General features: G+C 37.5%; 1 protein-coding gene across 1 annotated transcript in view; it reads left to right on the forward strand.

The window, feature by feature from the left end:
- The window catches only part of LOC143029306 (putative acetylcholine receptor chaperone), a 137,894-nt gene extending 123,363 nt beyond the window's left edge, over window positions 1–14,531 (forward strand). Inside the window, exons 3-4 of the mRNA XM_076192063.1 lie at window positions 1,811–1,917; window positions 11,003–14,531. Of these exons, the coding sequence (XP_076048178.1) occupies window positions 1,811–1,917; window positions 11,003–11,200 (305 nt within the window). The 3' untranslated portion in view covers window positions 11,201–14,531. The remainder of the gene's footprint in view (window positions 1–1,810; window positions 1,918–11,002) is intronic.
- The last annotated feature ends 1,492 nt before the right edge of the window (window positions 14,532–16,023 follow it).

The raw sequence follows: 16,023 nt of genomic DNA on the forward strand, positions 1-16,023 counted from the left end.
AATGACGAACTAAGTGAAACTAAACTTATACGAATTGTTGAGTTGTCCTCAGTGAAGTCTAGAATACTGTAAGCGAAGTCATCTCCCAACTTTTCAAATTCACAACATTTGACGAGAATCATGATAGTGTGATTGGGCACAATATACAGTACGCTTACGTCGAGCTTTGACCTACGTTGTACGACTTTACGTGGTCAAACGGTTTGTCAAACAAGTGTTTGAAGTGATATTTGACCTTGTGAATGGGGTATTTAGTTGTCAAACACATTTGTCAAATGTGTTTGATAACCCAACCATTCATAAGGTTAAACATCACTTCAAACACTTGTTTGACAAACCGGGTTTCACAAAAAAGTTTGACCGCATAAATGTCCCTTTAGTCGTTGATTCTATCTACCGCCAGACAAAGGGTGAAGGCGACTTTGGCTGACCCCCTCGGCGCGGTGACGCACTTTAAATATTGTATTCTGGCTGTCAACAGAGACTGTATTGTGAGACTCAGTATAGGTCAGTTACCAGCGTAATTTGTGAGAGTCAACTTGGGCTATATGGGCATGTGGCACGTTTCCCAGATGTTGAGATAACCCTCGATGGAAGAGACGAAAGGGGAGCCCACAGAATTCTTGGCTGGGGCAAGTTGGTCGAACCAGTCTAGAGTTGTTTGGAGTGAGAAGGGTGTTTGCATGGGAGCTTACTCAGAGAGACCGTGGAGACTGGTGCCGGCGTGTGAGTGAAGCAACGTGCTCCCTGGCGTATGCTCCCAGTTGATGACGATGATGATGATGTCAAGAGGCGATTTCTTTCATTCACGCGAGGATGGGAGAGCCAACGTTCTGGAAGGTCCAAACGGTGGGGAAGCGACCCGTGGTGACCCGATCCGAACACGGTCTGGCACTTTTTGGTCTCAGATTCCGCTGCTCAAGCGTGTCCTTTTCTCGAGGACGTTCTCCTTCAAGGCTGACCTCAACCTTTGCAAGATCCTCCTCCTCATTCACGATTCCGGAGGGCGGGTTCGGCATGTCGGATGGGGTTTTGACCAGACGCGACATAAAAAAAAAAAAAAAAAAAAAATTTGCTCATAAACTTAATGGTTCAATGTTGCGGAATTCAGTTTTATTCTTAATGTTTCGTCTTTATTTATTTATTTATTTTGCTCCGAACTGAATGTAATTTCTAGCATTAATAAGAAAAAATCATATCACTCCCATTGAAACAGTTCACTAGTCCACGGGTTTGAATAATTGGTCATATTTTGTATTTCAGGCATCTCGTTGATATAGATATACACGAGTATATGTCTAACCTCTTCGCTACCGAAGGGGTGTCAGTGCCAAAAGAGAGTGAGTGGCACACGGTGCTAAAGTTTTTAATTTATATTCCCCCGCAAAAAAAAAAATAATAAATAAATAAATAAATAAATAAACAAATAAAAAAAAATAGAATAATAATAATAATAATAGTCATAACACTAATAACATAGGTAAAAAATAGTGACAATAGTAACAATTATAATAACAATAATAATGATGATAATAATAACAATGATATTAATAATAATAATAATAATAATAATAATAATAATAATAATAATAATAATAATAATAATAATAATAATAATAATAATGATAATAATAATAATAATAATAATAATAATAATAATAATAATAATAATAATAATAATAATAACAATGATAATAGAAAATACAAATATATCACGATTTTATGACGACGCTTCTCAGCAACGCATTGACATGACCATTACTATTTTCCCTTTCTTTTGGAGTGACCGTTTTCCTTTTCCTCTTTACAGAGCGCATCAAACAGGCGGCTAACCTCATCTTAGTGGTGATGATGATGTTTGCCACGTACAACCACTGGATGGTAGGAGACAAATTCGAGAGAATTGCGCCGTCACTGGTGAGTTGCAGGACCTGCGGAAAGCCCACGAGGGTCAGGGAGGGTGGATGGCTCACGTTACACTTTCCTCTTTCTTCACAGAGATACACGAGAGGGGACCGAAAAACCGCTGCGGGCCACTCCGGGGCTGTGGCTTTCCAGTTGGTAAACTAAAGGCAACATTAATTACTATTATCATCATCATTATTAATATTATCATTACTATTACTATCAATATGTATATACATCACCAGGACGAAATGTAGTAACACATTTATCAAACACACGAAGAAACACAGTCGGAATAAAACGGAAACTATGAAGAAAGTTTAAACTTCTATATTTCGGCTAATAGCTATAGCCCTCTTCAGGTATAGGACAGGATACAAGAGTTGTTTGAGACAAATACTGTTAAGATGAAAGGGGGGCGGGAACATGGGTAGATGGCGGGCAACATTCCGTCACTCAGGGCGGGGTCAGAAGGAAGAGGGGTGCGAGGTCAGAAGGGGTAGGGTGTGTGAGGTCGAAAGGGGAGGAGTGCGGGGTCGGAAGGGGGGGGGCGGGGTCAGGAGAGTGAAGATTCTTAACCAAACGACTCACAGCTAGACGTGAGATTATGTCTGGAGACCATTGTCTCGGACATTCTTTAATTAAGACGGATTCAGCAATTTTCCTCCTGAAACCTCAATTAGACTAAACACTAGTTTAGCCTTATTCCAGTCAAAACAATTATTTTTGATGCTGACATGTTGGAACACAGCCGAACTTTCTTGGGCATATCTAATGGATCTTTAGTGTTCAGATAATTTGGTGTTCAGGTCTCTGCCGATTTGACCAAGGTACACTAGGTCACAATCTCCATTTCCTTGAAGAATGTCCGAAGAACAATGGTCTCTGGACATAATCTCACGTCTAGCTGTGAGTCGTTTGGTTAAGAATCTTTACCCTCCTGATCCCGCTCCCCTCCCCCCCTTCCGACTGCAGGAGGAATACAGGGCAAACTACTGAAGTGGATGGTAGACTTCTTGCATGAAAGAAAAATGAGAGTGGTGATAAGAGACAAACATTCTAATTGGGATGAAGTGATTAGTTGAGTTCCACAAGGAACAGTTCTGGCCTCAATAATGTTTGCTATATATATTGATGATATGGATAAAGGAATTGAAAGTTATATGAGCTTCTTTGCGGACGATACAAAATTGTTGAAAAAAAGTGAACACCGTAGAAGATTGTGAGTCGCTGCAGAATGATCTCAATAAAATATGGGAATGGAGTAGTCAATGGGAGATGGAATTCAATATTAAGAAGTGTAGTATAATGGAATTTGGAAGAAGCAAAAAAAGAATAGTGGGATCATATAAATTGGGAGAGGAAGAAATTGAAAAAGTAGAAAATGAGGACCTGGGAGTCATTATTATGAATAATATGTCCCCTGAGAAACATAAAAAAAAAAAAAAAAAAAAAATGGAGAAACTTATAATCTAATGAGAACAATCAAAGTGGCATTTACATACCTGGACGAAGAAATGGTGAAGAAAATACTAGTCACTTTGATAAGACCAAGATTAGAGTATGCAGCGACGACATGGTCACTAAGTACAAAAAATGTATAACAAAACTTGAAAGAATACAAAGAGCAATTACGAAATTGGCACCAACACTCTCATAACTATCATATGAGGAGAGACTAGCAAAACTTGAGCTACAGACATTAGAGCAAAGAAGAGAGAGAAGGGACTTGATAACTATCTATAGAATCATGAAAGGCATAGAAACTATTGATAGAGAGGATCTAATGAAATGGGATAGTAGAGATACAAGAGGACACGGAAAGAAAATCAAGAAAAACAGTTATAGAAGAGACCTGAAAAAGAACAGCTTTCCCCACAGGGTAATAGACATTTGGAACAAGTTAGATGAAAATGTGGTGTGTGCTAAAAGATACACGAATTCAAAACCAGTCTAGATAAAACGAGATATGAAGACGGGACACCACGAGCATAGTTCTCCTTCCCGTAAAATACTAGGTAAATACACACACACACACACATACACACACACACACGACTCGGTGGCGCGGTTGGTAGAGCACTGGACTGCCAGCACGGTGGTGCTCGCAGTACCTGGTTCGAATCCTGTCCAGGGCCGAAATTATTTCGGTATCGCTGCGCTTCGGGTCGTTACTCTGACTCTCGTGGGCGGGGAGTTGTGTGTGTGTGTGTATTTACCTAGTTGTATTTACCTAGTTGTATTTTACGGGAAGGGGAGCTATGCTCGTGGGGTCCCGTCTTCATATCTCATTTTATCTAAACTATTTTTAAATTCATGTATTGTTTTTGCACACACCACTTTCTCATCTAACTTGTTCCAACTGTCTATTGCTCTGTGAGGAAAGCTGTTCTTTTTAAAATCTCTTCTATAGCTGTCTTTTTTTATTTTCTTTCCGTGTCCTCTTGTATTTCTGTCATCCCATTTTATCAGATTCTCTCTATCAGTAATTTCTATGCTTTTCATGATTCTGTAAATAGCTATCAAATCTCCTCTCTCTCTTCTTTGCTCTAGTGTCTGTAGTTTAAGTTTTTGTAGTCTCTCTTCATATGATAGTTTTGAGAGTGTTGGTGCCAGTTTTGTAATTGCTCTTTGTATTCTTTCAAGTTTTTTTATACATTTTTTTGTACTTGGTGACCATATCGTTGCTGCATATTCCAATCTTGGTCTTATCAGGGTGATTAGGATTTTCCTCACCATTTCTTCATCCAGGTATGTAAATGCCACTTTGATTGTTCTTATTAAATTATAAGTTTCTCCAAAAATCTTATTTATATGTTTCTCAGGTGACATATTATTCATAACAATGACTCCCAGGTCCTTCTCATTTTCTACTTTTTTTATTCCTTCTTTTCCCAAATTATATGATCCTGTTATTCTGTTTTTGCTTTTTTCCAAATTCCATTATACTACACTTTTTTGTATTGAACTCCATCTCCCACTTCCTACTCCATTCTTGTACTTTATTTAGATCTCTCTGTAGTGATTCACAATCTTCTTCAGTTTTCACTCTTTTCAGTAATTTTGCATCATCTGCAAAGAAGCTCATATAGCTTTCAATTCCTTCATCCATATCATTAATATATATAGCAAACATTATTGGGGCCAGAACTGTTCCCTGCGGGACACCGCTTATTACTTCATTCCATTTTGAGTGCTGATCTCTTATCACTACTCTCATTTTTCTTTCTTGCAAAAAGTCTTGCATCCAATTTAGCAATTTACCTTGTATTCCTCCTTCATATTCTAATTTCTTAAGCAACTTCTTATGTGGTACTTTGTCAAAAGCTTTTTTTAGGTCTAGAAATGCATAATCAGCCCATCCATCTCTTTCTTGTATTATATATCTATTAGCCTTGAATAGAAACATATTAAATTGGTGACGCATGATCGTCCTTGTCTGAATCCAAATTGCCTTGGATTTAGTACGTTGTTTTTTTTCCAAGTATTTTACCCATCTACTTTTGATAATTCTTTCACATATTTTTGCTATTGTACTTGTTAGAGAGACTGGTCTATAGTTGGTAGGTTCTTCTTTATTTCCTCCTTTATATATAGGTACTATATTTGCTTTTTTCCAATCTTCTGGAACTTTTCCTTCTTTTAAGGAACTGCTTATTATGCTATGTATTTTGTCTGCCAGTTCATTCCTGCATTCTTTCAGAATCCAGTTTGCTATTTCATCTGGCCCATGCGATTTTCTGACATCAAAATTACCCAAGTGTGTCAATATTTCATTCTTTGTTACTTCTATTTCTTCCATAGGGGGGACTTTTTCCTTCCACTCAATCTCTTCAGGTTGTATATTTTCCCTTGTAAACACTGATTTAAAATGTTTGTTCATAATTTCTGCCATTTCCATTTCCTCAGTGTATTCAACTCCTCCTTGTCTTAATTTCTCTAAGTCTTGTTTGTTTTTCAGTTTATTGTTTACAAATCTGTAGAATAGTTTTGGTTGATCTTTACACTTTTCTATAACATCTTTTTCATATTTTCTTTTTTCCTCTCTGCACTTTTGTACATATTCATTTCTATAACCAGTATATATTTTCCATTTTTCAGGTCTTCTGTCTTTTTTCCATCTGTTCCAGGCTTTGTCTCTTTTGTCCTTTAACTCCCTACAACTTTTGTTGTACCAGCATTTTACATATTCTTTTTCTTGTTTTTGTCTTGGGACATACTTTTCCACTCCTTTTTTGTAAATTTTTGTCAAAATATTCCATTTCTCTTCCACTGTTGTTTCTTCTTTGTATATTTCTTCCCAGTTTTCTTGTTGGAAGAATTCTCTTATTTTATCAAAGTTTGTTTTTTCATACATCATTCTTCCTTTTCTATATTGTTCATTTCTTTTCATATATTTTTCTTCATTAAGTTCCAGTTCAATCAATATGTGGTCACTTTTACCTATTGGTGTTTTATATTCAATCTTGTCCACTATTCTAGGTTCAGATGTAATTATTAAGTCTAGCCTCGATGGTTCTTCTTCATTTCTATACCTAGTGTTCTCTTGTATCCATTGTGTCATTGAATGGTCAGTAATCATCTCAAGTAGAGCATTTCCCCATGAGTCATCACCACTCTTTACTGTCATTTCTTCCCAGCAGATTTCTTTGCAATTAAAGTCGCCCATCATAACTATTCTTCCTCAGTCTTCCATTATTTTAGTTAATGCTATCTTTGTGTCCTCTAACATACTTTTATGTTCACTCTCCTCCCATGAGGCTGTTTTCGGAGGCACATAATTGATCACAAATTTTCTGCTCTTCTTATCTCGGTCTTCCACTTCTATCATAATCATCTCTACTGTATTCTTTCCATATATGACACCTTTCACGTTTATATCCTTCTTAGTCAGGAACATAACTCCACCCCCTTGTTTTTTCTCTCTGTTTCTAATCCAATAATTGTATGTATCATGTCCTACACTGTTGGGTGGTAGTGGGCCTTTTAATTTTGTTTCTACAATTCCCATTATGTCCGGTTCTTTTTCTTTCAAATAATCATTCAGTTCATTCAATCCTGTTATCAATCCATCTATATTTGTGTAAGACACTCTTAGTTTTCTGCCACTTCCATTGTATTCTCTGTTTCCCTTATGTTTTTCTTTAGTATGTCGAACTGCTTTATTTTCATGTTCACTACTCTCCAATAGAATCTCTCTTTCTCTGACTCCGTTCTTTCCTCGTTTTTTGCCTTAGCTTCAATTCTTTTCTGCTTTTCTGCCTCTCTTTCCTCCTTATTCATTTCTCTTCTTATCCATACCTTTTTATATTGATCATTTGTTGCTAGTTTCCCTGTCTTGGATAGAATTTTCTCTGCTGTTGTTTGTGACCTGAATTTAATCTTAATTGGTCTGGTCTTATCTGTACTATATTTTCCGAGTCTGAATTTTTCCTCAATTTCCTTTATAATTTCTGGTTCATCTTCCTGGACTAATTTTAATAAACTGCTTACTCTTTCATTTTCCTCCTTGATTCTTGCAGTTCTATCTGGGTTATGTTTCTCTTCCATTCCTAATATAATTATACATTTCTTTTTGTCAGCTAATTCTCTTACTATATTCTCCTTCTGTCTCATCACTTTAATAACTGAGTCTTCATTATGTTCTTTCAATTGCTGTTTGACTATGTCAGTGAATGAAACCTTATTCCCTTCTTGAGTTATTCTCCAATTTTTAGCTTCTGTAGCTAGTTTCTCTCTGTTTTCATTACTATTCTTCTTCAATTTCTCATTCTCCTCCTTTACATTTCCTAACTGTCTTTTTAGGTCCTCTATTTCTTCAGTTAAGTTTCTGTTAGCCTTCTCTAGTTGTTCCAACCTTTCAATTCTTTGGAAAATGGAGTCTACGTTACCTAACTTACGCTCCAAGTCCTCGATCACCTTATCAACTCTCTCCTCTAGTCTTATCAATCGGGGGGGGGGGTTGTGTCCCCCCCACCCTCTTTAAATCCCTGGAACATATTCTCGTCACTTTCTTCTGTATTGCTCCTCTCTATACTTCTAATCTTTACATTTTTATTAGACATTTGATCCTCGCTAAGTCTTTTGTTTACCTTCCGCTTGTCTGGCTGGGCAAAGTCTACTCCCTCCTCATTTCCTTCCATTTCCCTCAGTAATCCCTCCCCTTTTCCTCTTTCCCTACGTTCCCACTACTCCACGAGCAATTTCCCCCCCACCCTGCAAAAACACTAGGCACTTCTCTTTGCGTTGGGATCCACAGACTTCACTTTTCTTCAGAACGTCTTCTAAGCCGTCCATTCGTTGAAGTGTGTGTGTGTGTGTGTGTGTGTGTGTGTGTGTGTAAGGTCATAGCATTACCCATAGATCGGTCATACGAGCTCTGAACTCTCTTCCGGGAGGGAAATAGCTGTCGATCACGAGTCCAACACGTGATCCAAAAGACCAAGGTGAGGTGAACACACACACACACACAAGTGAATAGTGAAAAAAATCTCGGCGTAATTATCAGTAACGATCTCAAATCATCCAAGCAGTGTATTTCAGCCTCTGAGAAAGCAAATAAGATTCTAGGACTGATTGCGTGATCTTTTGACTTCAAAAGTCCATCACTCATTAACAAGCTATATAAATCGTTAGTTCGTCCACATTTGGAATATGCAGTTTCCGTTTGGTCACCGAATCTCATTAAAGACATTGACAGATTGGAAAAAGTACAGCGGCGAGCCACAAAACTGATTCCAAATATCAAAAATACGAAAATCGACTAAAACATATGAATTTGTTTTCCCTAAAAAAGCGTAGACTCAGAGGTGACTTGATACAGGTCTTTAAAATTCTAAAGGGAATTGACAACATCAAAAGTGACAAAATTTTCACATTGAATGAGAATCAGACAAGAAACAATGGTCTAAAACTGTCCGGAAATAGATTCAATTTGGAAGTGGGTAGAAACAACTTCGCCAACCGTGTAGTTAATGAATGGAATAAACTTCCTGCAGAGGCAGTGCAATGTAGTTCAGTTCGAAGCTTTAAAAATCATTTAGATAAACACCTAAGCAAGATACTGTAATGATTATTTATTCTATATTATTTTTTTTTATCATTTGTCTGTTTGATTCTCATTATTAGTTATATGTCAATTTATTATTATTTACTATTTACCTGTTTGTTGTTTGACTGTGCCTATGCGTTTATGTATTTCATTTGATACTTACATTATTATAGTTTTTATTTATTTATTTATTGTTATTATTAGGATTTTTCGCATCCGACCTAGATATGGACCAAAAGGTCTCCTGTCGGCATGCTCTGCCTTTGTAATCCTTTGTTCTATTATCATCATTATTATTTCATTACTCTTACTATCAATATATATATATATATATATATATATATATATATATATATATATATATACATATATATATATATACACCTTTTTCACCCGGCCTCTTTATGGATTGAAAGGTATCTTATCGGCAAGCTTTGTGCTTGTAGACCATTGTCATGCAGTCACGCACCGCACACGCAACAACACCAAACAATTGTGCAACGCTTCAGTCGGTGCGCAGAAATTCATTCTTCGGCTCAACAAAAGCAGACGAACGCTTACGCCGCCATAATCATTCTCTTGATAATTCTTCTTTTCTCAAAACTTTGATTTCTGAAAAATGTCATAAACGCACACTCTCGTCCTTTCACTGTGGTTCACATAAACATTTCTTTTGCCTCCCGCCAGGCAATTTTATTAAATACAAAGGAAAAACTCTTTGTATCTCACCAAATCAACCATTCAGAGTCCACGACTGGACAAAGGCCTCTCCCACCCTCTCTCGTGAATTACATGACTGCACTATTATGTTACTCCTGCGAACATCTCCATCTTGTCTTTCCTCTTTCACGCTTTCCATCCTGCGGCGTCCAGACAGTGACACACTTCCTCCTTCCTGGTTGCTTGACGTCACTTTGTACCTTAGGAGTCTCGATATCCGCGTGCTCTATCAATCTGTCTTATCACAGGCGGCCCCGACAACGCTTTCACTATCAAAATTGTGGTGGGAAAAATATACACACAAAGCAGCGTCACTAGATGTATAAAATTGGTCAGCATTATATATATATATATATATATATATATATATATATATATATATATATATATATATATATATATATCACGTAGACAAAAAGTTGTAGCACATTTGTAAATAATAATCACGAAGAACCCACAGTCGGAATAAAAGGAAACTTTAGAAGAAAGTGTAACTTCTATATTTCGGCTAATAGCTATAGCCCTCTTCACTTTCCTGAAGAGGGCTATAGCTATTAGCCGAAATATAGAAATTATACGTTCTTCTAAGTTTCCTTTTATCCCGACTGTGGGTTCTTCGTGATTACGTACACACACACACACAAATATATAGATATATATATATATATATATATATATATATATATATATATATATATTATATTATATATATATATATATATTCATATATATATTCATATATATATATATATATACATATATTATATGTATATATATAAATATATGTATGTATGTATACATATATAAAATGCTGACCATTTTTATACATCTAGTGACCCTACTTTGTGTGTGTATTTTTTCCCATCACATTTTTGATAGTGAAAGCGGTTTGCGGGGCTGGTACGTGCTCGGACCTCAATTTTACCGGTGGTACGGAATTGTTCATACATGAACGCAGGAGCCGGATCCACGGTGTGATGCCCGTGACAGTGACAATCCCCGGAGGAAGCTAATGTATCACACACACAGTGATGTCACCACAGGTCCGAGGTGAGCAGCAGTCGGGGACCATCACACAGAATGGATCCCCTTCCTAACCGTGGCCAGGATTCGAACCGACGCCTGAATCCCCTCGCGGTTACCATACTCGCGCTCTACCAGCCGAGCCACGGCCCGGTCAGCATCTTATTTATTTGATGAGAGAGAGAGACTTGGAAAGGGTAGGGTGGAAGAAAGGGTGATGATTGGTTGGGAAACGTTCCTGTGACGCAGGCCTTTGTCTCCCTCGTGGTCTTCGAGAGATATTGATACTGACTTTTGTTTCAGGTCTTCTTCTTCATGCTGACGTGTCGACTGATCGTCGAGTATCAGACCAAGAGGAAAGAGAAAACGGACAAGCAAGCTGTGGACAAGGCGGCGGCTGGCAAGGCGGCCAACGCCTCCGGAACCAACGCCGAGAACAACGCCAATGCCAACAACGCCAACAACGTCAGCGTCAACGATGCCAAATCGAAGGAGGACTAGAGAGAGCTACTGCCTTAAACTGCTTTCTGTGTCAATTGTGCAAAAAAAAAAAAAAAAAAAAAAAAGAGCGTGTGTTGTGCAGGGTTTTACTCTTCAGCCTCGTGGTGACACAGAGGTCGAGGGACTCCCGAAGGAAGCCACTCAGTTGCAGAACTCATGAAGCCTATGTTCTGTAAGTGCCTGTTTGAATCCTTAGCACGCGGTCAACTCGCGCGTCCCTCCACGCGCGCGCCGCAGCCGCCGAAGTGCGCGCGCCAGGAGCCTTGTTCCTTCCTTCTTCAACATCTTGGAAAAACTTTAGGGGGGGCTCGAGTGTTAGGAAGTATTCTAAGGGAAAAATAATGTGATACAAAAGCCAAGCTCAGGATAAATCTAAATCGACTTTTCAGTCGCAAAATTACCCGTAGAACGATGGATGGCTGAGAATGAAAAGATATATATGAGGCAGCTATTTGACCCAACGCTACAAAAACAACCTATGGAAGGAGAACCGGGATGATTCGACACGGAGTATAAGAGGAAAACGATGATAAGTATTCGATAAACTGTACATACATAGACTTATTCATTCCTACTGTTCCGACTAACTATGTTAGTTGAGATTGGGTGTCCTTGCGTGCGCTGTTGTTGAGAAGTACACTCACACGTACACTGTATCAATATGGATCATGATCATGTTCATCCGATGGCCCTGCCCCTTCGAACAGCCAATCACCCGAGAGCCTTCTTATGTAACTGATCAGATCTTGTTGATTTGATCCAATCCCCCTACCCATCCCACCCACCTGTCTAATCACCATCCACAAAGTTCCCATCCCTGCACTCAGACAGTATCATTACCCTCCACCTTTTCCTCTCCTTCCTCCTCCTCCCCCATGAGAAATGTAAGGTTGTTAAATTGTATGTATCCTGTAGCTTCAGTGTTGCTATTGGATGATATAATTACTGTAGTTCTTTTTCTAACTAGTGAGGTAGCTTGTTTATTTGCAGCATATAGCCCTCTAGATCTAGCTTCACATTGCTAAACCACAGTATCTTTCTTTCTTTCTTTTTGTCTGTATCTCCCCTCCAACTGAAATATGCTTTAATCCTGACATTTAACTATCTACTGGAGTTAGCGTCATGCAGATTGTTTGACTGTGTGAACTGCAAGTATGTGTTAATATTCCACAGAACCACTCTGAGGTGAAAATGAGTCATCTTGAAAGCCAAGTGGAAAATTAAACCTGTAATCACATTTGATTATGATGTGAGTGTTTCTTATAATTTTTTGTCAGTGTTCTGCAGTTTAGTGTCCAGGAGTTATCACTTCAGAAACCTAAGCATTTACTAAACTATGAGTAATTCCTAAAAGCAAGGAAAACGTACACAAAGGTATATAGGTGATTGTTAGTAAAATTAATCAAAATCTCAGTAATTCTGTTGGGAATAGACTTATTAAATTTAAGAGCTAAAGGTTGCATATCTTTGTGTATATTTATCTAAAGTCGATTTAATAAAATTATATTTGTTTCCCATAAACTTGACAGGCATCTATATAACCTTTCATATTAAAGTAATGACATCTGCAAGCTTTTCACCAGCGGGGACCTATCCTTTACCTTACAGATCATATAACCCTCATCCACCTTCCAACCTGCGCCTGACTTGTTTACATCATCTAGTAGGTAATACATGACATGTATAACTGAGATGTATAACCACTTTTATATGGAATAGATGTAACTGACACTTGCAATAAGCTTAACCCCATAATCACATATTTTTTTCTGTAGCTACATTCCCTTGCTAACTCACCCACGTCCACTTGCAACTTTGTCAAGAGGAGCTTTATTATACAAAATATTGTTCTTGGAAAAACAACCACCCACTTTCTTCAGTGTGTGAGTCTTTTATATATCCTTTGCCCTGAATATCCTTTCATCCTTCAGTCCTGAAATGGAGTCCACATTAATGGCGTATTGCTCAAATGGTCAGGTTTAGGAGCACAAGATGCTTCTCTATGACTATGAGTATGACTTGCATTAATTTCCTTGTTTATGATTATCATCAGCTTATGAATCTTTATGTGGTATTTTTATTTTGAATGTGACAAAGGATGAGCTATATTTTTCTTTCTCTAAGGAATTTGTAATCATCTACTCTGGAGGATTAGTTGTTTATTGTGAAGTTTAGACAAATGGTATTTATACACCGTTAAGTAGTGGTCACACTAGTGCTTTCCATGAGCATGAAACACATGGTATGGTCCTTTGTTGGGCTGGAAAATGGAATTAAAGTCTTTGTTCTCATCATGCATGTGAGAAGACTTTTCAACAAAGTGACCCAATCAATTTTTTGAAGAATTATTGTTTTGAAAGTTGTAATTATTGTGTACTACTGGAAACATTGATCCTGAACTAGCATAACTGGTGCTATTCTACCAAATATAAAAGCTAACTTTGCCCTATGAAACTGATATGGTTACATGAAAAATAAAGGTGTAGGCAATGAGCCTTGCAATTTGAATACTAATAGATATATATATATATATATAATTTACAAGCTAACAACAGTATTGATTTTTGTATTATAGAGTTTATTTCCAACAAATAAAGAGCAAAATTAATTACAAAGACTTGCATAGGCACTGTCCTAGTTATACAGAGCAAATTCAACATAAATTAATCCAGTCATGTGGGCTCCATCCACCCCAAAATGAATATTTTGTTCTTAAGCATAATAAATTAGCAACACATTAGGATGCACCTTGGTTCCATCCTACAGTCTAAAAATATGATGTTTCACTGATGGGCCTTTCTATTTATGTGCAATCAGTCAATCTGTCCATGTGCAGTTGAAATCATCAAAGCAGTTCATTGTACAAGAAAAATGGAAATGTAATAATTTCACAGAACTTTTCTTTAAACTCTGTAAAGTAGATAAAGCATTTGTAATATCAGTTTTAAAAAACATTTTTGTTTCTGTCCACACAAGTTCATCATAAGTAAAGTGGCATGGATTGTCAAATTTATCATATGGAAAACCCTTGTATGACCACAGCTTAATTTTGACAACTACATTCGATGTGATGATACACCATTCCTCAACAGCAAGAACGGCAGAATCCATTCACTTACCTATCCACTTTATGCTTTTGTTTTTATTTGTCTTTTATTCATGTGAGGTGTTTGTAAATAATGTTGGTGTGAACAAATAGTCAAATAAGAATATGTGGTTTCTCGCACCACATTTATTATGCCTACAAAATAATGTAGCTTGCATTTCTAGCTGTTAATGTAAAATGTTAGAAATAATATTCATACATTTCACAATAAACATAGAGAAAATTCTACTTATCTCATTACAGAATTATACTTCAGTTACTGCATAAAACAATACTAGACCCGGCACCAATTTTGGACAGTCCTAGAATTCTATAATTCTTTTGTCTGTAAGCATATGGATTCGTGTCGATTCTATGAACAACAGAAAGTATTGTCAACACTGGTGTGAGCTACATATTTGGGGAGAATACATCTCTTACTATCAGTGATGTATTTACCAAATTGTAACAGTAACTTCCTAGTCTTGTTCTTGTGGGTTATTCTGTGTGTTTCTTAATAGCATTGAAGGCAAAATCCATACCTGACATTAGCCCTGTTAATAAAAAGAAATAATCTTTGATCCTTTGCCAAGTGCTACTTAGTGCAGCACCTCACGATCAGGATGTCAAACAAACGAAAAATGTGTGGATGAAATTAAATTGTATGAGTGTATATTTACCTAGTTGTAATTTATGGGAAGGGAGCTATGCTCATAGTGACCCATCTTTTATAGGCTAAGGCAACATGTTTCATAAGAAAGGTGCACCTAGGATGAACTGGCAGCATTACTGGAGAAGGAATATAGTGTAAGTTTTCAATTTGGTTTCAAGAGAGTATGAGCACAATGGGATGAGTGTGCCAGAAGGGAAAAGGGGTGAAGATGTCCCTCTCTTATCCCAAGTCACCTCGCTTCAAGGATAATGGCATACAAATGGAGAGCTACTTAGCATTAACAAATACCATCCCTTTTTAGTCTTGCATAACAATTTTGGATGAATGAGACACAGTAACAAACTAGAACACTTAATAAAATACTGCAGCAAGTACATAACAAAACTCAGAGATAAGCTTGGTATAATAATGTATAATCTAATAGTAGTACTGATTTCTGAAAAATAATTCAGGAACATGAGGTTCCTATACTTTAAAAAGACAAACCTTTATGAGGTCAAATAGAAATATTTGCATTTATCTAAATCTATTTTATTTATATACAAGCCGTGGGCTTTGCCCTTTCCGGCTTCGCTGGGGGCTTGGCTGCACAAACAGCGGCCTATGGCCGCAGCTTTCCGCGCTCTAATCCCTCGTTTTCCCCTTCGGCCTCGGGGTGGAACCCCAACACGGGATCCCCAGCACGAAGAAGAACGCGAAGAAGAAAAAGAACACGAAGAAGAACGCGAAGTAGAATGCGAAGAAGAATGTGAGGAAGAAGAACGCGAAGAAGAGCGCGAAGAAGAATGCGAAGAACGCGAAGAAGAACGCAAAGAAAAACGCGAAGAAGAAGGTGAGGAAGAAAAAGAAGAATGCGAAGAAGAAGAAGAAGAAGAGGAACGCGAAGAAGAAGAAGAAGAAGAAGAAGGTGAAGAAGAACGCGAAGAAGAATAATACCACCTGACCCCGACTTATCCAAGCGCTTTTTCAAGAATATTTTTAGGACAAAGTGTCACCGTAATACCACCTGTCCCCGACTTCCACAGCATTTTTTAGAATAATATTTTTAGACTTAGATATTTTCTA

The sequence above is a fragment of the Oratosquilla oratoria genome, chromosome 10 (genome assembly GCF_046742065.1).
Source record: "Oratosquilla oratoria isolate Oo_2021 chromosome 10, ASM4674206v1, whole genome shotgun sequence".
Classification (NCBI taxonomy): Eukaryota; Metazoa; Arthropoda; class Malacostraca; order Stomatopoda; family Squillidae; genus Oratosquilla; species Oratosquilla oratoria.